Here is a 23,900-nt window from a genome sequence, read left to right as displayed (position 1 = left end):
ATATGTTATCCGGAAAAAAATTAAATAAAATACTTTATTCCGAGTGTTTTTGCTTTTCTCTTTGGAAGTCATCACATAACGGCATTGTAATAGACGGTTCGGCTGCATTACATATTACACATCTGCCGTAGTTCTTTATTTATAGAGCCCTGATGAGAAGACTTCTGGACAAACTTGAAGAACTGCCGCCAAAACTGAATATGTGACGTGGATCATATATATATATCAACAATTAAACAACATCTTGCATTTCTTTTCACAAAATACGTCTCCTCGCAGTTTCAATAGTAGGGATGGGTACCGAGAACCGGTACTAAGTCAATACCGGTACCTGATTGGACGGTATCGGTATACCGTTAAGCCGCTGGACAAATGGTGCTGCTATCGGTATATCTGTTACGTCTACTTCCTTAGTTTAATTTTAAACCATTCTGGTTGGTTGGGAACCCTCATCCCGTGTGATGTATCCGGTTTGAGACCCCTCTGATTGGCCACTGTAAATGCCACTCCTCATCTCTCTCAACAGCGCTCTTATTATTGTTGTGAGACTCCCGTAGGCATGGCGGACAGAGAGAAGCGATCGAAGGTCTGGATGCACTTTTAAAAAATGTAGTGGCAATAGTGCAAGGTGCAATCTATGTACTCAATTAGTTGCTTGTAAAGGGGGTAACACCAGCAACTTAATGAAGCATTTGCAAACGAGACACTCATTGAATCTTAAACGGTGCTAGCGATACTGCTAGTGCTCATAGTGCTGATAGTGCTAGCGGGCTTCAGCCGCGCCGTGTGTAAATGTGACCTGAGCGAAGGCTCGCAGGCAGGTTAGCTGCTGCGCACGGGTAATATGTTTTGTTTACCTGGGTGCAGTCTTGCAGGCACATCGCCTTGTCTTTTTTTAGTTTATTAACACCAAATTATTGAAAAGTATCGATAAGAGTATCGAAAAATACCGATACCGATAAGCAGTACCGGTACCGGTATCGATAAAATCCTAACGATACCCATCCCTAATCAATAGTAATTCGGCTGACTTTTATATTTGATCCAATTGGTAGATAGGTTATATTTACACCATAACGGTGCACAGCTGATGGAAAAGGACTTGTAGTTTTTAAAGACATTACTGATTTTCTTTGAAATATAAGAATGTAAATACTGAGTTGAGAGAATAGTCAGGGGATTTGGGTGATGGGAGACACATCTGGAATCACAATTTCAATAGCTTACCATTAAATGACAGATATGCCTTTCTGTCTGTGATGTTTTAAAAATCTGATATTAATGTGTAGAAGTAAAACATGAGAAATAGTATAGCAATATCCTGTAAAATTATGTAAAAACATGAATAAAACTATACATCTTCAGATGTTATACATACATAAGTGTCCTATACAAAGTTATTATTAGGATGCTGTGTGTACCTTGTGTGCACCGCCTAGTGGTTAAAGCACGTTATTGAATTGTTTTTTGTTGAATAATGTTATTTTTGTGGATTAATGTTATTTGATGAAAGAAATATTAAGAGTACATATTTTCATAGGGGGAAAGTAGAAGGTCAATGATAGAAATATAGAATATAAAAAATCAAGAAGATACTGTAAGTGATCTCTACAATAAAACAGTTTAGTGCAGGATGTACAAAGATATTAATAGGAGGATGTGCAAAACAGACAAACTAATTAACCTTTATTAACACATTAAAGAATACTTTAGGTTAAGGTCTTCTTTCAAATAACAAAAAAAGCTTTGGGGGTATCTATCTACAGATAAATATTAAGCCTGACAAAATACTTAATGTCTAATATATTGCTTTCCTGCAATGTTAACTGTGTTGAAGCACTTATTTTAACTGATATTATACACATTAATTATACTCTTATGTATGTAGGTAGTATAAGAAATGTGCAGAATTTGACAGTTTAACGGTGGAGGTACACACATATTGATAGATGTCTTGAAATGCACTGTTGAGGAACCTGTGTCCCAAGTGTTTCATTCATTGCATAACTACACCGTAGTTGTGTATATGATACTGTCTGTCAATAAACCTTAGAAAATCTTGGAATCTTGAAAGGGATTTGCAAAATAGCAATTATATACAGTTCTTAATTAACTATTAGTAGAGAATAATGAGTAATTAATATACTTTATAGAGATCTGCAGATAAATGTTTAGTCTTCTCAAGCACCAACTATCAAACATCTCTCCTGATTGTTGGCACTTGACAATCACCTTTCCCTGAATTTTACTCAGGTGTAACTAAACTCTGCTTTAAGGGTTGTTTATATTTCACATCATTAATCAGAATCTGCAAAGTAACTCAAATAAATGTAGTGAAGTAAAAATACCAGGTTAACCTCTGAATTGTAGTGGAGTAGAATTACAGAGTAACAATGAGCTGTCATGTGGTAATGCTGCCCATTATGGATACAAGCGATTTTCACCCATTTAGTAATTACATGTTTTAAATTTGTACACACCAATTTGTTTACTATCGCCTAAACCTCCAGGGCTGCCTACACAGTTTAATACTGTCAACTTATAATTTTGGGAAAAACGAAAACGTCTTTTAAAACTACAATTCCCAGTAGAGACGTGCCATAGAGAACATGTTGCGAAACACGTGTATTTCTGGGGGGGGCGTTCGAGTCCAGTTTTGAATAGCCTGCCGTGGTTTCGTTCCATTTCAAAGAGCTTGACGCTCGGCGTAACCTTGGCGCACTGCCACTCCAACATCGAATCCCAGAGCTTGAAGATTAATCACGGGGTTTGTCAACGAGACTGTATTCCCAAACGATAGCTGGGGATTATGGGTAGTGTAGTGTCTTCGGCCATCCTAAACTGAATTTTTTCCCGGATATCATAAAGCATTAACAACACCACATCTGGCGTGACAGAGATCTTCTGTTACTGTCCTTTCTACTTAGAGGAAGTACAGAAACACGTAACTCTGGATTTGTTTTAATGTTTGAGGTGCAATAAACAACACAGCAGCTTTTTGGCATGTTAAAACTATTATTTTCTGTCTCGCTCATGAGAGTAACAGCTGGCGAAATTGCAGCCTCACCTGATTTCAAATGTGTGCTCTAAAATGATATTTATAAATGACTATTATCATTATTATAAGCAAGACAATAAATGGCAAAGATATGTAGAAAATAAACGTATTTCAGATACGTTCATAAGAAACGTAACGTGGGAGAAAATATGTTTCGAAGATATGTAGAAAATAAACGTATTTGAGATATGTTCATAACGAACGTAACGTGGGAGAAAATAAGTTTCTAGTTAAACGTAATTGAGAATGCAGTTTAGTTCTGTGGGAACGTAATTTTTAGGAGACAGAGTTGCACACACACATACGTGCAGTCACCCAAACACTAAACACACACATGTAAAGAGGTACTGAAACCTTAACACAACTGTGCTAATTGCTCTGCATGTGAAAAGCCCACGGACACAGGCACACATGCTTTCAGTAAAGGACAGTTGCTCAGTGTTGTTGGGTTAACCCAGTGGTTCTCAAACTTTTTCCTTCATTCCCCACTTTGAACAGGTGGACCTTTTCAAGCCCCACCTGTTCCTCATCGCTCCAATAAAATGGTAGGCCAAGCTTAAAATTGTCTAATCTCTAATGTATCGTTCTATAACAGGGGTCTCCAACCTTTTTTAGGATGAGAGCTACTTTCAAAAAATAAAACAAGTCGTTAGCTACTTTTACTCCTCTTTTTTAGTTTTTTTGCACTGTACAGGACTGTCTCAGAAAATTAGAATATTGTGATAAAGTTCTTTATTTTCTGTAATGCAATTAAAAAAACAAAAATGTCATACATTCTGGATTCATTACAAATCAACTGAAATATTGCAAGCCTTTTATTATTTTAATATTGCTGATTATGGCATACAGCTTAAGAAAACTCAAATATCCTATCTCTAAATATTAGAATATCATGAAAAAGTATACTAGTAGGGTGTTCAACGAATCACTTGAATCATCTAATTAACTCGAAACACCTGCAAGGGTTTCCTGAGCCTTGAAAAACACTCAGCTTGGTTCAGTAAACTAAATCACAAGTATGGGGAAGACTGCTGATCTGACTGCTGTCCAGAGGACCGTCATTGACACCCTCCATCAGGAGGGTAAGACACAAAAAGAAATTTCTCAAAGAGCAAGCTGTTCACAGAGTGCCGTTTCAAAGCACATCCACAAAAAGTCTGTTGGAAGGGGGAAATGTGGCAGGAAACGCTGCACAACCAAGAGAGATGACCGCAGCCTTAACAGCATTGTGAAGAAGAGTCGCTTCCAGAATTTGGGGGAGCTTCAAAGACAGTGGACTGAAGCTGGAGTCCAGGTATCAAAAGTCACTGTTCACAGACGTGTCCGGGAAATGGGCTACAATAGCCGTATTCCCATGGTCAAGCCACTTCTGAACTCAAGACAACGGAAGAGGCGTCTGACTTGGGCTAAGGAAAAGAAGCACTGGACAGTTGCACAGTGGTCCAAAGTCCTCTTTTCAGACGAAAGCAAGTTTTGTATTTCATTTGGAAGTCAAGGCGCCAGAGTCTGGAGAAAGGCTGGAGAGGAGCAAAATCCAAGTTGCTTGAAATCCAGTGTGAAGTTCCCACAGTCAGCGATGGTTTGGGGAGCCATGTCAGCTGCTGGTGTTGGTCCACTGTGTTTCATCAAGCCCAGAGTAAATGCAGCTGTGTACCAGAGATTTTAGAGCACTACATGCTTCCGTCTGCTGAAAAGCTCTATGGAGATGAGGAATTCATTTTCCAGCATGATCTGGCACCTGCCCACAGTGCCAAAACCACAAGTAACTGGTGTACTGACCATGGCATTACTGTCCTCGATTGGCCTGCAAATTCCCCTGACCTGAACCCCATAGAGAATATGTGGGGTATTGTGAAGAAGAAGCTGAAAGACACCAGACCCAACAATGCTAATGAGCTAAAGGCCGCTATTGAAGCATCCTGGGCATCCATAACACCTCAGCAATGCCACAGGCTGATTGCCTCCATGCCACGCCGCATTGATGCAGTAATCCGTGCAAAAGGATTCCCAACCAAGTACTGAGTGCATTAATGGACATTTTCAAATGTTTGATTGTGTTTTGCTGTTATAAATCTTTTTTTTTTACTTGGTCTGAGGAACTATTCTAATTTTTTGAGATAGGATTTTTGAGTTTTCTTAAGCTGTATGCCATAATCAGCAATATTAAAATAATAAAAGGCTTGCAATATTTCAGTTGATTTGTAATGAATCCAGAATGTATGACATTTTTGTTTTTTTAATTGCATTACAGAAAATAAAGAACTTTATCACAATATTCTAATTTTCTGAGACAGTCCTGTATATATTTAGCACATTTGAACATTATTATATGCTGAGCTTTAACCTTTGTGTGCTGTTTGGGTCTGTTGGACCCGTTTTCAATGTTTACTAAAAGAAAATGTATGCAATTTAATTATATTAACCTGCTTTATTTGGGGGTGGACCTCACCTTCTCTAGGGGGGTCCGAGGGCATGCACCCCCGGGAAGATTTTTTTTTTTAATGTTTTAGTGAAATGCCTCAATCTGGTGCACTTTGAGCAAAAAATGAATTTATGGATACAGCTCTCAACACACTGAAAGGGAGCTGTATACTTTTCAATAATCCAAACATCTTTAGAATATGATCAAAACCAATAACAAATCATTTAAACTTGTTTATTCTTATCTTATGTTACCTAGTTAGCATTGGAATGATTTCTTACTTTATTTTTTACACCTAGGCTATATTAAATAGATAAATGTGTGCTCTCTCTAGCTCTCTCGCTCTCTCTCTCTGTCTCGCTCGCTCACAGAGGCTGTGTGCTCCTCCGTGGCGATGACGGCTTGCGTTAAAAAAATATAATAAACATAGGCCTATTTGTAAAGTGGGGGGACACAAACGGGATTTCGAAAAGTGTCACGGTTAAACTCCTTGTGAAGTGGTGAGGTGCCGCTCCACATTGCTTTTCTTCCCGACTGCAACGCTGTAAATGATTTTGGTTTCAGTTGTGTGTGTGTGTGTGAGCAGGCACGGATTGGCCATCGGGAGATTCGGGACTTTTCCCGGTGGGCCGCTGCCTTTGGTGGGCCGCTGGCCGTGGACTTTCACAGCGCCGCTGCGCCGGTACCGCACCAGCCGCCGCAAACACCCGCCGTTGCGAGGCTCCGGCGGATCCGGCGCTGTGAAAGTCCACTGCCGTTGCGAGTCTCCGGCTGTAACAGTCCACTAACGCCCGCGAGGACCCAGGTTCGATTCCGACCTGAGGTCCAAAAAATTGATACATTTTTTTGTAAAAACTCCCGTTCATCGCGTCCATTCGCGACCCACCTATCACATCTCTGGTCCGCCCCACACTTTGAGAAACGCTGGGTTAACCAAAAGTCACTTCCTTCTGCTCTCGAAAGAGATGACAGGCAAAGCATGAAGTGATCTCATAGGTCAATAGGCTATTTGTATGTGTGTTTGTAGAAAATATGAATAAGAATGCTTTACTTTTCTGACTTTAATATCGTTGTTTTTCTGTAGGTGTCTTATCTACTGTTTTGTTTGTAGCCAATGATAAGTCGGAATCGTCTTCCTACATTTAAAAAGTAAAAAAGCCATAGACATCCACGCTGCGTTACTGTTTTGAGGGAACTCAAAATCACTTAGCATTTTGGTTTATGTTGAATCCATCCTATGTACCCTTTAACAGATGTCCTCCTACCTTATTCATGAAATTAATGTGTTGAATGTCCTTGCATTCCACAATGAGTATTATTAGAAATGTGCATATGTTTATTAATAATAAATGATAATAATAGATTTAATTTGTTAGCGCTTTTACAGGTGCTCAAAGACGCTTTACAGATAATAGTGAAGAGAAAAGAAAAGAGAAGAAAGGAACAACAGATAAATATATAGTTAAAGTTAAAGTCAAATAATACAAAAACAATCACACATTAAAAGCCAGATTAGATGTACATAACTCACAAGCCAAAAAAAGTGAGTAGCTGGTCAAATTTGAACATCACTAGCCATTGGACCGATTGATAACAGCGGCGGGGGGATATAGTTACATGGGTACCAAGCACATTGCATTGGGTTTAAAGGTCCCATGTCATGGCCATTTCTACTGATCATAATTCCATTGTTGAGGTCTACCAGAATAGATTTATATTGTGCAATTTTCACTGATGAATAAATGATGATCGCATTGGTTTCTTATACGGCATCTCTTTATAGGCTGCGTCTCAGGTCGGTTATTTTAATTTCCTCGCTCCTCGGTCCTCGGTATCACCAGAAGTGAATTTGTCTGTGCCATCTTGAGTAGCGTCCCATGGCGCTTATTTCTGCCGGAGGACCGAGGATCGAGGAGCGATAATGGAGGAGCGATAATCGAGGAACCACCAGACCATCCTCCGGTGAAATCCTCAGGCACTCGCTCCGCCCCCTTACTGTGTATCGCTCACTGATTGGACGATGCAGCTTGACATGAGAGCAGTTTCCCAGCGGAGTGAAGAAAATACATGAAACTCACGAGAGTCAGTCCTCTGTTTCAATTAATGTATCATTCAGTTACAAATATGTGATATATCTGAACAACAAAGTGGACAAAAATCATTTTATTAATTTATTGGAAACATTTTCAGTATCCCTTTTTTCGTTCATTCATTTTAAGAGTGGCGATTATCTTTTTTGAGTTCTTATTATTTTATTTATGGGTCTACAACAGATGATACAAATGTATATGTCAGTAAATGTGTACTAACAGAGGCGGGGGTGTGTGTGAAAACAACGGGAACACAGCTGCTGTCAGACATGAGCTGTGCGGCATCATCACAAACGGACGTCGCTCCACCTGACGCTCCGGAGGAAAGGACGTCCCATTGCTCTTAAAATTCATTTCCCTGCTTCTCGTGGTTTTCTTGCGTCTCTCCATGCTTCCCTGGTGGGAGGGACTAAACGCAGGGAAACAACGCAAGTGAGGGACGCAAGGATTTCAACCGACCTGAGACGCAGCCATAGTAGGCTATGTGTAGGCTATTCACTCTCTGTCCTAAACGGCTTGTTGGAGTTCCTGTGGATTGTGTGTGTGTGTGAGGAAGTCCGCGGATTGGCCCATTTGGACCAATCCACGGACTTAACGTAATGGCTCCGTGGACGTAACGTAACGGCTCCACGGATTGGTTCATTTGGACCAATGGGTCCATTTGGGTATGGGCATGTCACTGTACCCAGGAAGAAAAAGAGACATCTCAAACGAGGCGTTCTGGGGCAGCATAGACAGGTATTTTCTGTGTTAGAGTTTTACTCCCTAAAGGGTGCACTTTGAGGGTTTGTGACTTTGCAGACCGTTTACATGCAGGACAACCTTCATAACACACAAGGGGATGGGTAATAACCGGAAAAGCATGACATGGGACCATTAAATTGTATTATAAAGAGCTACATTAGGATAGAGATAGAGAGACATATATTATTAGATGCGCTCACTATTGATGTGCAAAACATTTCATAATCATAATTTATTTTGCAACTGCAAATGTTATGACCACAGCCCACACAATTATGGAACACATCTTTTTTAAATGATTTAATGTTTTTTTTTAATGGATTCAATAGTTTTAATCATTTATTAATTGGAATGTAGTATTTAGGTTGACATCATCTAAAGTAGCTTATGTGATAGGGGCTAGGGGCAATTGCAAGGTAGTCGCACCTGTGGTTTCAAATCCTGATTCTGGTTTTGGTGGGGCTATGGAAATGGTGACAAAACCATACTAGGGCGGTCCGGGGGATCGTCCCCCGGAATAATCTTTTGAGAAATGACCCCTTAAATTATGATTTCTGGGGATGTTAGAGGGGAGGGGGGAGGACAAATTGAGGCTTAAAAATATGAGATAATCCATAATCTTCAGTGTGGTTAGCTATGAATCTTCCTGTGCAACAGTACAGTAGGCCCACACAAACTGCAGAACACTGGTGCTTTGGGAAGACTCAAATGATTTAATTCCCATTTAAAATCAGGAGACTAAATACGAACATTGTGTGTGTGTGTGTGTGTGTGTGTGTGTGTGTGTGTGTGTGTGTGTGTGTGTGTGTGTGTGTGTGTGTGTGTGTGTGTGTGTGTGTGTGTGTGTGTGTGTGTGTGTGTGTGTGTGTGTGTGTGTGTGTGTGTGTGTGTGTGTGTGTGTGTGTGTGTGTGTGTGCAGTGTTTCCCGCATTGATTTATTTGTGGCGGGCCGCCACAATTAAATATCGTCCGCCACAAATGGATCTCATAAAAAAATAATTATTAATAATTTAATTTTTTTTGTTTGTTGGTAGTCTAATGCAGGGGTTCCCAAAGTGGGGGTCGCGAGACCCCGAGTGGGGGTCGCGAGATGATTACAAAATAAAAATGGAAAAAAAAAAAAAAAATAGATTAATTTTTTTAATAATTAAAAAAAAAAATTATTATTAATAATAACGTTTGCATAGACATTTTCAGGGTCGGAATAGCCATCTGTATAATTTGACAATCCACTAGCGCAGTGTTTCTCAAACTTTTTCATACCAAGGACCACTTAACCAATAAAAAACACTCTCGGGCGCTCGTGAATTGTTTTTACGGAAACAGAGGGGTTTTAGGTTGCCATAATAAGGCTGTTGACGGTCTTATTATAGGCTGCATCCATTGGTTGGTTTTGTGGCACATTTGTAATGCTGTGCCAACTTGGGCAACAACAAAGTCGCTTTGGAATAAGGCGTCTTCTAAATGCCTGAATTGTAAATGATATTTTTGGGAGAATAAACCCCACAGATCCTCAATTCCGGTGTGTTTCACTCATTAACAACGCAACACAGAGCAACAAGATCGTTGTCTACAATAGCCATGACCACCCGAATAGGTTAAGGGGCCTTTGGCTTTTCTTGCCGGTCGGGGTGTGTGGTGCCCCCACAAATAGAATCAAATTCTGTGGGAAACACTGGTGTGTTAGGGTCATACTTGCCAACCCTCCAGATTTTCGCGGGAGACTCCCTTATTTCTCCCGATTTCTGACAAAATCAGATTTACTCACGACTGTTTCCACTCTGACTTTAATACAGCTACACCATTGTTTGGTTTCCATGGTAGCGCGTCTCTTTAGCATTGCATGCAACTCAAAGTCTGAGAGGGTGAGGAAGATGAAAACTGAACAAGAATCGACAACTTGACCCTCTGCTCACTCCTTTCCTGTAAAATACAGGTCCAGCCCACACATATGCTCCATGGTGCTACAGGCATTGCCCTTACAACTACAATAAGCATGTAAATGTTAATCTACAGCTCCGGCGATCCACTAGCACCGGAGTCACCACCTGCAGACGCAGCCATCCCCTACTGTAGCGTCACCTTGGATACGAGTCCAAACAACTAACAGACACACAGGCCAGGGCGCTGAAAGGGCGCCCTTTGAGCATCAAATCGGACGACGCTGATTGGCTGAAATTATGTTTCGGCGGCATAGTTTACAGATAGCAACAGTCAGCTTGTTGGGTGCTGCTGCTCTGGCTGAGGGCTCCTTTCTACCGCCCGGACGAGAGAGGGTAATGACACACGCTGCAGCCAGGCAGGAAACATGTGACTTATCAGTAACTTTAGACATTGTAAAACAATTTTAAACGAGATTTTATTGTAGATTATACATTTGACTGATACCAACTATATAATATTTACCTTGTTCTTTCAAAATAAAAATAAAATATTTTTTGGAAATATATTTTTTAATTTATTTTTTATTTTTAATGACAATCAAATATTTGGGAAGAGGGGGAGCGGCGCCCCTAGCGCCCCTATGGGCCGGCCGCCACTGCTGGTAAACAAAAGAAATTCCCTGGTTATAATTCTAAGAACTTGTAAAGTGAGAGTGCTGCAGTAGCAGAGATAGAGGATGTGATGTTATACGGGAGGACTTCTCGGACTTCATTGGCCTGTTCGTTCTTTCCCTTTTGCAACTCTTTTCAATCTCAGGATGTCTGGGTAATGTAGTTCCGCTGAAATGCAGGCTTCATGGCCTATATAGTTTCGAGTTTGTTAGAATTCACCCTAATCCTACAAACGCAACACACGTATTTCTGATAAATACGATTTGATCATGCAGTAATTCATTTTTCACGTTACGTGAATTATTTGAATTGAACATGTTCTGATAAAACTCCATATCCCACAATGCTCGTAGTTCAGTGCCCAGGCTCCGTAAACGCGGACGAGGTGGCGAGTGGGTGGAAAATGACTGGAGGGAGCTTTTATCCGGGGCTAAAATTAGATATTACCGCCATGAAACGCGTTTTATTTTGTAGTTAAGTCGTCTTTTATCTTTTTCGAACTTTGACCGTCCAGCTCTGGAGGGACTCTGTTGACATTAAAGCATTTGAAAGGGATTCTAACACTTTTCTTTGCGTCGGAAGTCTCGGAACCCTACTCGCAGATAACCGTTAGTTCTTTTCCGCAGCCAGGATGCCGCGGGACAGCAGAACTCCTCTCATCCAGAAAATAGCAAAACAAGCACACATCACCTTCAAAGGCTGGAAGCCGTCCACCAGCGGAGATAATAAACTATTCGCGGAGCAACAAGGGGAACTCGTGTCTTTAGTGACCGCGGTCAGGGCGGCTGACCTGAAAATTGCTCCCCGGAAAAGCAACTCAAGCACCGGGGCAGCGGAGCTCCAGAGCCCCCCTGTCACCTACATGCATATCTGCGAGACGGAGGTGTTCAGCATGGGGGTGTTCCTGCTGAGGAGCGGAGCCTCCATCCCGCTGCACGACCACCCGGGCATGAACGGGATGCTGAAGGTGAATACACCTCCAGTCTGTGGCCTTCAGCCCGCCTCTGTCCTGCGTCTGCCTGTCACTCTACTGGAGCTAGCTACACACAGCTAGCTCACACAAGCTTATGTCCAGAGGTGGAAGTAGTACTCAGATTCTTTACTTCAGTAAAAGTGCTAATACCACACTTGATAATGAAAATGAAATATTAGAAGTGAAAGTACTCATTACAGAAAAAAAACATTGATATATTTGAAACATTTAAAATTGCAAAAGCAGCAAAGTGTCTCATTTAAAACGCTGGAACTGTGAAATGTGTTTGAACCATAGACTGTATATATTTGAACAGATCTTCTTGGCTGAATTGCTGCCAATAAATGTTCTTTTAACCCACTCATGGTTTTAGTAACTTAAATAAATGGTTGGGTGGTTCAATCTATACCAAACAATACTTACTAAGTATTGAGTGTCAACATCTAAATGTATAAAGTAACTATTAACTACATTAACTTTACAGATGTATCTGTAAAGTTAATGTAGTTAAAAGTACAAAATTGGCTTCCAAAATGTAGTAGAGACCAAGTATAAAGTAGTAAAATTAAAGTGTAAGTATAGGCCTACCTCAAATGTTATTAGTAACTTTCCACCACTGGGTATATCTCACACAAATTGAGAAGTGACTTGTACTGGGTTTGTGATTCAATTCACAAAGTAAACAAAGTCATGAAGTTCAAAAATAATTAAGTTCCAACTCAAATTCACCAATGGTTATCGAACCCTACGCGTGAGGTCTAAAGTTGTCACCTTAGTCAAAACCGAAGTGGAGCAAAGTTAGAGTTTATAGTACATTTAGTTTGTGGTTATTTGTCTATGCCAGAAAACATAACATATAATCATAATTATAACAAACTTATCATTTCTAATTTATATACCTTTCAAACAGAGTCACAAAGAGAATAAAATCATCTTAAAAACAGCGTCCAAACACATGTTGGGGGTGACCATGTTACCTTCTCACATGCAAGGGCCAAATGACATCATGTGCCCCTGAACATCGAACTGGCAAACCGCTAGGGTTTTTTCTTATGATTTGATATTGTTATTTTATTTATTAATCCCAATAACTTGTTTATAATGATACGTGATACATTTTACCCAAATGTCCCTATATCATGTCACTTTTTGCAAAAGACAGCACTCAAATCCCACATATGCCCATTATATACGAACTGTGACGGCATTACGAATAGATTGAAAGCCAGGGTTAGGGGGTTAGTAATCTGCGGCCGCGAGCTGTTATGTGCCATCATGACGCGCATGGTGTTAAGTTTTAATATTAAAATGAAGCGCGAGCTGTGTGCTCGAGTCTTCCTGTTTGTCGGCTGAACTTTGCTACTCCGGGATGAGGGTCTAACAACTTCAGCAGCTACATTACCTACGGTGCGTTCGTTAACAGTAACTGTGCGGACCGGAGTCATTTTACTGGTCCGGCCAACTTGAGATCAAATGTAGCTGTATGTTGTCCCTGAACTAAAATGAGTTGACACCCCTGATTTAGAGAGCTAAGGGAACATCATGTTATGCATAGAGACAATACCATCTGCGCTACTATGAGAAAGGAAGTCATCTAGGTGTACACTGAACAAACTGAAAATATTTAATTAAATGTATTATGTCAACAGATTTCACATAACTGTACTACGTTAGTTCAAAGTAATAATATTACGTTTAAATAAAAAAAGATTAGGTTCAACTTAATTGTATTGCTTTCAACTAACCTAATATGGTTGTGTGAAATTAGGTGACATAATACATTTAATTAAAGACAACACTTCAGTTTTCCAGTGCAGTGAGAGGAGCACATTTAATTCTAATGGTGACAGCAGACCTTACATTAAATAACAGTGTCTCAAATGACCAGATACAAGTACAAGCCCTGGTAACCGTTGCCTGTCTCATGTTCAGGTCCTCTATGGGAAGGTGAGCGTCCGCTGTTTCGACAAGCTGGAGAACAACCTGAGCGTCGGCAGCGCCCCCCCCCAGCTCGAGCCTCCGCTGGCCCTGTACCAGACGTCATCCCTGCGGCGCTCCGTGCTCCGCTCAGTGGTGGAGCTCTCAGAAACCAGCGGGCCCTGCCTCCTCACCCCTCTGCGGGACAACCTCCACCAGATCGACACGGTGGAGGGGCCGGCGGCTTTCCTGGACATCCTGGCCCCTCCGTACAATCCAGATGACGGGCGGGACTGTCACTACTACAAAGTCCTGCAAACTGTGTCTCAGGGGGGGCCGGAGGGGAAGAGCAACGAGGAGCAGCAGGGAGAGGAGACATGGCTGCTAGAGATCCCTCAGCCAGATGACTTCTGGTGTGGGGGGGAACCGTACCCAGGCCCTGCAGTCTCTTTCTGATCTGAAGGACTGCAGAGATAGTATACTGATATTCATCTACAAGGAGACAGAGTTTTCCACACATTTGGGTTATCACCTGGAACTCAAAGGGATTGGTGCCTTGCTCGGGGGGCTAGAGGCTCATAGAAAAAGGATTGAACACATAAGGACCTCCGAACCTTCCACGAGTAACCTTTCAGTCCTGAGAACTGAGTTGACACGAAGAGTTTACATTCCTAATATGATATTTTTCTGCAGACCATTATGTTGCCTTCTACACACATGAATGTAATTAGCCAAACGTTCTGTGAATGATGGGATGTCATTAGGGTCTCTGTGTTTGTGAGGCTTGGAAAGCCCTTTACATTTTATTTGTTCACTCTTCCACATCGTGACGTGTCTTAACGCCAAAGCCTGTGACTACATTGCCTTATTTGTGAATATGAATGTATACTTTAGAGCTGTATTTCAATGGTAGACACTCATTTCTTCCACAATGCACACACTTTATATATGCTGTTTGATGCGTTTAACTTATTCCACTTACATGATTCCTACTCAGGCCTGGTGAGCTGATACATAGTAAGCTGATGTTCAGCTTCTTGTATCACATCCACAGTGATAGGGCCTGTGTGATGCCTCATATTTAAGCCTGATGGAAGTCTTTAAACCCAGTCCAGACCAAATGTATAGTCTATGAAAATACATTATGTTTTTAAACTGTAGCTATTTTAGAGAATTTTTGCATTTCCCTATATATCAAAGAAACACGTGTACACTTTCTTCACTAACTCTTACAATAGCTTGATAAACACTATATCATTCCAGTGTGGGTGTTACTTTATTTGACATCTCTGCAGACAGCAGCTCAGGTCTACGAGCCACTTTAAAGTGATGCTGTTACTCTGATGTTCAATGTATGTGCAGCAATAAAACACATGGTAATAATCATGGAACATCACGTTCGTAGTCCTGTAGTGTTCGGATTGTAGTCAGCAGTCCAATCCTTGTGAAATGATATCATTCTGAGACGTGAAGGGTTGTTTTTGAATGCTGTAATAGTAGAAAAAAAGGGCTGTAATTATTAATAATATTAATGATGGCTCTAACACGCATACCGTCAGTTTCTTGGAAATAGCACAAGCTAAGAGGAATTGAATGCAGAGTGTATATTTCACTGCTGTGCTGTGTACATTTGTGACGGTTTAACGTTTTTTCCATATTCCAGACAAACCTGTGAAAATAAGGTGATAAAAACAGGCTCAGTCAACTGATCTCACACAGCCACCTCAGACAGCGTCTACTACAGTACATGCTTTTAGTTTTCTACCGTTATGATATCACAACATTTCATGTTGAGGCTATAACCACAGGTCTCTGAGCCAATAGGAAGACAGTACAGTACAAAGCCTCTAGAAGCAGAGCACAACTCCACCCACTTTCTATGTGTATCTGTTTTGCAGTCTTTGAGTCAATGAGCACATTCACTATTTATATTAGAATTATAACCATTGTAACATGTTTCAGTCCTGGACTAGCGTTAATGTTAGCATGTCTAACAGCCCTGACAGCAGTGAGTTAGTAAAGGTGTTAGGGTCTACAGTCTAGGAAGGTGGTGATGCAGAAAGGGTGGAGGCGTGTGATTTTAACATTTAGAAGAAGAAAGTGAAACAAGTGCAAAGGAATAGAGGCATGTCCTTAAGTCAGTTCGAGACAGCAGGGGGAGAGAGGAGGAGCTCCAGCAGGACAGCGACCCCAACACACAGACCAGAGCCTCGAGGAGAAGACGAGGAACAAGGTCAACGTCCTGAGAGTCTTCTCCCACTCTGAGACACCAAAGAAGATGTGTTGCACGACTTAAAATGTATTCAAAGTATAGGTTTTAAAATGTAACAAACTTATATCTGCTGTTTAACCTTTGAAATTGAAATGAGTTTATCTCTAAGCGGATGGAAATCCTCTAGAAAGCAGGTTTTCTGTTTCCATCAGCAGCTCTGTGAAGCTTTAGTTATTATAAACAAACTGCTTCTCTACTGTTTCCTTTCATTATCTTTCAGAATATATCATTCCAAACCAGCGGTGCAAGTAACTCTTAACGCTATTACTGCACTTAAGTACTTTTGACTTAATAGCACATTTCAGAGGGAATTTTTTTACTTTTTCTACTCCACTACATAGTTACTTTTATTATGAAGATTTACGACCATTGTTAATATGACAAGCTTGTAATTGCAAATGCCTAAACTTTTGTACTCTTCTTTAGGATTTGCATGCAGGACTTTTACGTGCAATTGCATATTTGTACATTGATATATGCATTTTTTACACAAGTAAAGGATCTGTTTACCACTACTGGACACAGTGCTAATATGCATGTCTGCATGTTCACACACTTGGCTACACTCCGACACAGTGACAGTCAGTCAGGTCAGTGGCAGCCGCTCATATTAAATGCAATTATCCTCAATGTTCAGAGTAAAGTCTATCAGGCCGGCTGATCAGTGTGTGGAATACTTGTGGTGCAGCGTGAACAAGAACAGTCTTTATTAGTGGCTCGTTCAGATTTCAGATGTGTGTCTTTTTCTCATGGTCAGATGCTTTGGTGTCACACTCACTAAAGACTTGTAACTTGTATTTAATAGGAAATGTTCCATAATCTGAATTCAACAACATAATAAGAGGAGAGAAGGTGCAGGATCACACACTGATTATCAGGAGTTACACATCTCTTCCTATCGGACTGTTGCTGGACTTTAAGTCCATTTTAAATTATCTTAAATCATACATCTTTGAATGATTGATTTCTATTTCTGTTTTTTTGTATGTCTTTAAACTTATTACACAGAGCACTTTGGGCTGCGTTTTTGTATTGAATGTGATATACAAAGGAAGTTGAGTTATTAAGCATTTGCATAAATCAATTCATAAACATGTTATGACACAAAGTGAAAGCAGATAGTGTTCATTCATGTATTTCCTAACAACTAGATCCTCCTGTGTTGACACCAAGAAGTGGAGGCTATTGTAATATCAAAAAACTCTTTGTATAAGAGGATACATTTCAGTACATGAACACACACTCAAACAGTTCTTATATTTGATTGCAATGACATAACGTGGTAAGGCCTTACATGACTTATAGACCATTTAATTGACTGCTTATACTGTAAATGCTTAATAAAGAGGGTTATAGGGAAGTGTGAGCAGAGGTTCAGTAAGGGGGGGGGGGTAGGAGAACAGTGAGGTCTTTGTAGCTCATCATGACTTTCTACAGAATCGGTCATTTGGACTTGCAGTCAACTTGGCGTCAGAAGAATAAAGATGTTACAGATTACAGCAGGCTTCATGCCGCTTCTTAAAAGAGAAATGTGTACTCCATCCACGAATCAAAGGAGGAGATTAATATCCCTTTAATCAGTGTGTTGGGGGGGCGACCTATACCTCTATTAGAAAACTGCACCTTCCTATCTCCAGAGCTACTATATGTATACCCCAGACCATTGTAAAGTATTGGATTCTCCCACGGTCCTTTCTGGTCATAAAGGCTTTCAGCTGACATCCAACAAGTCAATTAAACAACCAATCATTTACTAATTATTCAAGAAAAATGTGACTTTGCATTGGAGAAAAAAAACAGTTTATTCATATTGTGTTGAATAAAGAAATGTTGAACAACCTCACCACAGTTCAGTCACTTCATCCTGGATTCTGCTCGGCTCACACATTGAAGTGACACATTGAAGTGACACATTACTACTCCTTAAGATGCCGGAGATGCAAAGGGACAGGACTTATAGTGAAATCCAATGTTATTCCAGTACCACAACACAATAGCAGTTTGGGAAAGTGGAATAAACAAACAGCAGAATTACCCATAAGATATTTTGTTCACAGTAATTCTCTATATATTAATATTGTCATAACACATATCCACACATCTAAATGTAGAATAAAGCTTTTAGTTTTTACTTTAGGTTACTTTTAGGTTTACGTTCCCTTCTAAATCTAGGGGGTACAAAGGGAAGTAACAACACACAACTACCGGCCACACACACGAGCAACAACTGCGGCACGTAACAGGTGTTTTTTTCACATAATATCAATGTCTAAATTAAACTCTGCATTTTTTAAATGTAGGCATTAGTAATCATTGACTCATGAACTTGTTATGTAATGAACCTTTAAGTGAAAGCTCTTGAAGTGAAGAGCCACATCCTGATGTCAGTGGAATGGAAACAGGGGGCCAGCAGCCCACTCCGCAGAGGGATGGTTTCAATGATATGGACAGAGGAAATAAAACAACCAAAAAACCCACCAAAGTTTACAAATAAACATCACAAAGATTTCAGCTGGTCAGATGTAAAAGGAGTGTGTGTTTCTACTGAGTTCCAAATAAAAAAGATATAACAATTATGGAATCCTATATCAAAAAGTCTTGTACTCCATATTTAATGTAAGGGATTTGGGCTTTATCAAACTAGAGACTACATTTGACTGTTTAAGCTTTTAAGGGATGTTCGAGTTTTTTTAAATCAATATATTATAAGTTAAGGGTAAGCAAATAGAAATAAAGAGTAAGGAAAATGAAACATATAAAGGATGTTGTATTTCTCTACCAACATTTGATTGGAAGGCTTTAAAACAGCATTAAGACCTTTATACTGGAACATTCATTTAAAATGAATAAAGATAAAGTGAATATTTTAAATGTAAAACATTACATGGGGGGGCTTAAGTGAGGTATTTGGACTTGTGACCTCAGTATTTCCAAATCTTTGCAAGGCTGCCTGTGAATATGGTGATATTGTATTCTTATACCTTACACCTTTATTTCTACATTCTTCTAAACAGTAGTTTAAATAAAGATCCCTTATATTGCATTTCAGGGGTTCATCTAAATGATAGTTCAGCCACAGAGTCTCTAAACACTATTTATGTCACCCTCCTAGCTGTTTATAAGAAAGCGTTAAACCTAAATAAAAAGCGAGTAGGTGAACACTTTGAGTCAGAAATGCCAATAGTGAAGCAGTATGGGATTTACCCAAATGAAATTTCCAACATCAACATTTTCAGTCTTTTTATAATTACAGATAAAATAAATGTATTGCAGAGAGGGTTCCATGCACGCATCTCGCCTGACTGCGCTGTTCTCGAGTTAAGAGTAATAAAACAATCTGAGATGTGTTTATCATTCACATATATTTAATAAGTCTCAAAAGACACGTCACAACAAAAGGGTCAAGTCGGTAAGAGTTCAACATATTTACATTCCAACATTGTTTTACACATGAACCACAACTGTTAGACGAGACGAAATGTGTACAAAAATAGATTCTTCAAACTTTACATATTAAAGGACAAATGTACATTGCATTAGAAGCGTCCTTGAATCAGTCAGTGTACAAAAAGACACAAAGCAAGGCACTAAAGGGGAATTATAGTAATTACAATCATGTTAGAATTAACACTTCAATTCAATAACTTAGACCGTTTTCTTTCTTTAAAACGTTATTGCCGTTATCTCACATGTATACGCGCAGCCTGTTGCGCGCTCTATAGTTGGCCTATGAGTTGGCGAAATAAAAAAAGTCCCCTTTATATTACAACCACCTTCATATATTCTTATGAATGAATGGCTATTTATTTTATTTTCAGTAGACTGTACAGGCAAAGTGCATTCGTGTCAGTCTCTCCATCAGTTCTTGAGACGGAATGGGTGGGTGTGCGTAAAAGCGCACCACTGCACAGGAGATCTTGTTCGTTCCCATCCTGCAGGTTATGCTGCTCTCTTTAGTTCACAACATTCAAACACACCGAATAATTATTTAAAAGTCATTTTCTTTAAGTGGTTAATGTGCGCCACGCTGCCATGGCTACAAAAACGAACTATTAACACATCCCGCCGGATGTGCTGATAGCGCCTGACGGCCGCTCCAACCCGGAGCTGCTGGAGGAAGAGGAGGACGAGGAGGACACAGTGGAGGACTTCCTCTCCTTCTGTCTCAGGTGGATCTTAGTGTGTCTCTTCCTCTCGTCGCTCCTGGCAAACTTGCGCCCGCAGAACTCACACGCGAACGGCTTTTCTCCCGTGTGCGTGCGGATGTGCGTGGTGAGGTGGTCGCTGCGGCTGAAGTTTCGCATACAGATGCGGCACTGGAACGGTTTGTGTCCGGTGTGGATCCGGATGTGTCTGGTGAGTTCATCGGAGCGGGAGAACCGCCGGTCGCAGCCCTCCGCCGGACACGGGTACGGCCGCTCGTGGATGGGCGTCTTACTGGGTCGGTTAGGGTACTTTCTGGGCCGCAGGATCGGTCTCAGGGGAAGGTTCTGAGGGCTGTAGGCAGAGGGTAGCCTCGTCGGTCCACATTCGGAGCCGCCAGTACCCGGACCCGCCAGCGTAAAGTTCCTGATAGTGTTCAGCGGGGTCAGAGGTGGAGGGACACGGAAAGTGTCAAGCGGACATGGACCGAACGGTTTCCGATCTTGGATACCTGCAGGGTGCATGTCCCGCTGGCAAGCCGGCTGGAAGAAGCCCGAGTAATCGGGGATGATGGGGAACAGCCCAGGCGCGTCGCTCCCGGGCTGCTTGGGCGAGGAGTAAGAGGGCGGCGGGTAAGAGGCGATGGGGCAGGTGGGGGACAAAAACGCAGAGGGGTCCTGGTACATCTCTCCACAGCCAGAGGAGGAGTACGGAGGTGGAGGAGAGTACATGTGGTGGTGATGGTGATCTATCTCAGCCTGGTTCTGAGCCGCCATGGTGCAACTCAAATTTCCGCTGGAGAAGTGATTGGGAGATCCAGAAGAAACCGGGGAGGAGGACGCTGAAGAGGCGGGACAAGGAGGTGGTGGTTGGGCCACGTTAAAGAGGCCCGAGACGATGTTGATCACTCCCTCGGGGTTCCAGTTACCTGGATACTGGGAGTCGAAGGAGAACTTTCCCATGTAGGTGAAGGTCTGGTTGCGGTGATGTGCGGGCTGAGAGAAGCCATTGGAGTATGAGAGGTCCAGAGAGCGCTTCTCCATGCTCAGATCTGCACTCATCAAGCCATCTGTGGACATAAAACAAACAGGTCTTTAGTAAGGCAACACAAACCTGATTAAGATGTTCACACTGGGCAGGACATTGGGCTTAAGTGAGAGAAAGCCGCTGCGCTTTCCCCCCTCATTACGCACGACATCTGGTCTTATTACCTTTATATAAAAAACATATTGGACAGATTTTCTTATAATGGATTCAAATGCAAAACAACATTTTGAATATGAAGATTTTTTTTCTTTCTCACAGTTAGTGAAACACTCACATAAATTCCTTGATGAAAAAGTCTGTGATCTTACCTGCCATGTTGATCTGGTCGTAATGAGCTCCCAGGTCTCCGTTAGGGAAGATAGCCACAGAGGTCTGCAGGCTGGAGCCTATGTCATCCACCGGGTACACGCTCTCTGCTGCGGGGTGCACGAACCCCCCGAGATTCACCGGCACCTTCTCCAAAGTTTTAGCCGTCATTGTAACGATCTGCAATGCCGCGTGTGCTTGCTCTCTCTTGTTTTTATGTTCTTTTCCTTAAAGGCTTTTAACAAATCAGAGTGCGTAGCGCTGGGTCACCACTGCACGTCTCTGTCTGTCACTGGGTGAGAGAGGATTAACTCCGCGTGTCTGGTGCGCCTCATGCGCTCTGCTGTGAATGTCAACACCGCGTAAAGTAACTCTATTTGGGAACGGTGGCCCTGGCACTAGTATGTTTATATGGGGAACCTTTTGAATGCGGCTGCTACGTCATTACCCATATATGGAGTGGGAGGCGCAAGGAGAGAGGCGCTGCCGACGCTGATTGGCTGGAAGGCTCCGTGACGATATCAAAGGGAATCACTTGTCAATGGAAGCACCCGCTGCTGCAGGAGAGATAAACCGGACTGTTTCCACTCGCTGATACACTGAGATAAACTCCTACAAAACAACACATCAACAAAACCCACCAGAGTGAGCAAACGCATCTCTAATTCTTAACATTTCCTTTACAAAATATTATTTGTTTTACATGTATTCCACAATGTATTTTATATCGTTCTGATATAGAAAGAGGAATTCCGGTTTCTTAACCCATAAAAGGTATAATCCGGTAAACAGGGGAACGTCCCCCATACTTCCATATTTGGTTTTGATTCCGGAATATGATCATCGGAAAGTGACGAGTTCTACCGATCTGAGCAGAGAAGCCTGGCACAACCACAAGCAAATGATCCGGTCAGAGAGCTGCGCGAGGCTGCTCGGAAACTTCTGTCAGGGTGATTTGACTATGCTCTAGGAAAAAGAGATTCAGTTCACTGACGAGCTCAATATAGTCACAAAGAGATATTTACAGCTCGGGAAAGTAAACTAATTTTTGTAAAGTCGTAGGTGGTGGGCCATGTGAAATAAACAAAGCAGAGTGAATGCTATAAAACACCGATGGTAAAACAAATAAGGACACGTTTAATTTATGTTCGTTATAAAGAAATATATAAGCAGGACATCCTCGTGGGATGTCTGATTTTGTTATAGATCCCAACTTGCCCCCATTCTAATATATATTTATATTTAAAAATAGAGGAATTATAACAAAAATGTGTGCATTATACTCCAGAAAGTAACAGTCAATATGTAGGCCTATAATAGACCTACAAAATAAAACTAAACAAAGATAACACTGTTTATGATATGAAAAGGGATTGTTTTACTCTCTATGTCTCCTTATTTTGAGTATATTTATATGAAATAAATAATTTCCCTTGCAGCCTTTTCTACTCTCCATAAATATTTTGAGGCACATTGTTAAAGACGTGTTTTCTAATCCTGGGAGAGTTGTGTGCCCTCCTGTGGCCTCATGGGGAATTGTGCCTCCACCCCCTCCACTCTTCTCTCTGTTGCATCTGGTAAAAGTCCCCCCGGGGGTGGATAAAGTTGACAGACAGACAACAGATAAAACTGGGCAATTTGGGTGGAATATAGTTTCCATGTTGTGTGTTCGAGCCACATTGTGTTGTGATCTAAATATAGCTATTACTGAGGTGAGGGTGTCAGACTTTTGAAGTCAACTGTTCATTGATGATGTCAAAGGAAACCTTTACTGAGCAAATGGATAATTTGTTATCCATTTGTTTGTTGATACGCTTTTTTTTAAATACATCATATTTAGCCAATTATGATTACAAAGTGCCCTACGGGACGACAGGGGTCAGATAAACACCCATCCCCATTAATCATATTTCTAAAGTTGGTTAACATGATAACCAACTCATGATAAAGTCATCCTCGTGATTTATCCACCAAAGAAATTATGACATCAGACAGGAAGCTCTTCAACTCCCATTCTGTGTGACAATGATGGATCTAATCATAGCCTTTACAGTGGTTTTTAGAAATACGGACATTATAAACCCTGGAAAAGGCTTTTAAGGAGGTTTTTTTATTTGTCTTTCTGAGGCACTTTTGCCCAGATAGAAATATCCTGACAACTTCAGACATTCATTATCCACAGAGGATGCATCTTAAGCCCTGCAGAACCTGCTATATACAAATTGATAATGAGGGTTTTACACAAAGTATAGCACATTCATGCGCCCTGGATGATGAACCCCAATGACTTTGGTGATTATGTTGACATTATCCCGAATATAAATTGCTTTGTTGTTTTGGTATGATGGATGACAGACAGTCGACAGACACAAA

General features: G+C 41.1%; 2 protein-coding genes across 2 annotated transcripts; one reads left to right on the top strand and one right to left on the bottom strand.

The window, feature by feature from the left end:
* Positions 1-11,221: 11,221 nt before the first annotated feature.
* Positions 11,222-15,150, top strand: adoa (2-aminoethanethiol (cysteamine) dioxygenase a). Its single transcript, XM_079659356.1, has 2 exons — positions 11,222-11,836; positions 13,775-15,150. Exons 1-2 carry the CDS (start codon positions 11,501-11,503, stop codon positions 14,213-14,215), a joined length of 777 nt encoding a protein of 258 aa, XP_079515482.1. The 5' UTR covers positions 11,222-11,500; the 3' UTR covers positions 14,216-15,150.
* Positions 15,151-19,378: 4,228 nt separating this feature from the next.
* On the bottom strand, positions 19,379-22,016 carry egr2b (early growth response 2b). Its single transcript, XM_079659601.1, has 2 exons — positions 21,530-22,016; positions 19,379-21,243 (listed from the first exon to the last, which is right to left on the bottom strand). The coding sequence occupies exons 1-2, from the start codon at positions 21,696-21,698 to the stop codon at positions 20,084-20,086; spliced, it is 1,329 nt and encodes a 442-aa protein (XP_079515727.1). The 5' UTR covers positions 21,699-22,016; the 3' UTR covers positions 19,379-20,083.
* Positions 22,017-23,900: the final 1,884 nt, after the last annotated feature.

Source organism: Notothenia rossii, assembly GCF_949606895.1.
Source record: "Notothenia rossii genome assembly, chromosome: 11".
NCBI classification, from domain to species: domain Eukaryota; kingdom Metazoa; phylum Chordata; class Actinopteri; order Perciformes; family Nototheniidae; genus Notothenia; species Notothenia rossii.
Note: the sequence above shows the minus strand (reverse complement) of the source record. Positions and strands in the feature narration are given on the sequence as shown.

Coding starts and splice junctions, on each gene's coding strand:
- adoa (XM_079659356.1), top strand. CDS start 11,501: ATGCCGCGGGACAGCAGAACTCCTCTCATCCAGAAAATAGCAAAACAA. Junction 11,837..13,774: donor GCATGAACGGGATGCTGAAG/GTGAATACACCT, acceptor TCTCATGTTCAG/GTCCTCTATGGGAAGGTGAG.
- egr2b (XM_079659601.1), bottom strand. CDS start 21,698: ATGACGGCTAAAACTTTGGAGAAGGTGCCGGTGAATCTCGGGGGGTTC. Junction 21,244..21,529: donor CGACCAGATCAACATGGCAG/GTAAGATCACAG, acceptor TTATGTCCACAG/ATGGCTTGATGAGTGCAGAT.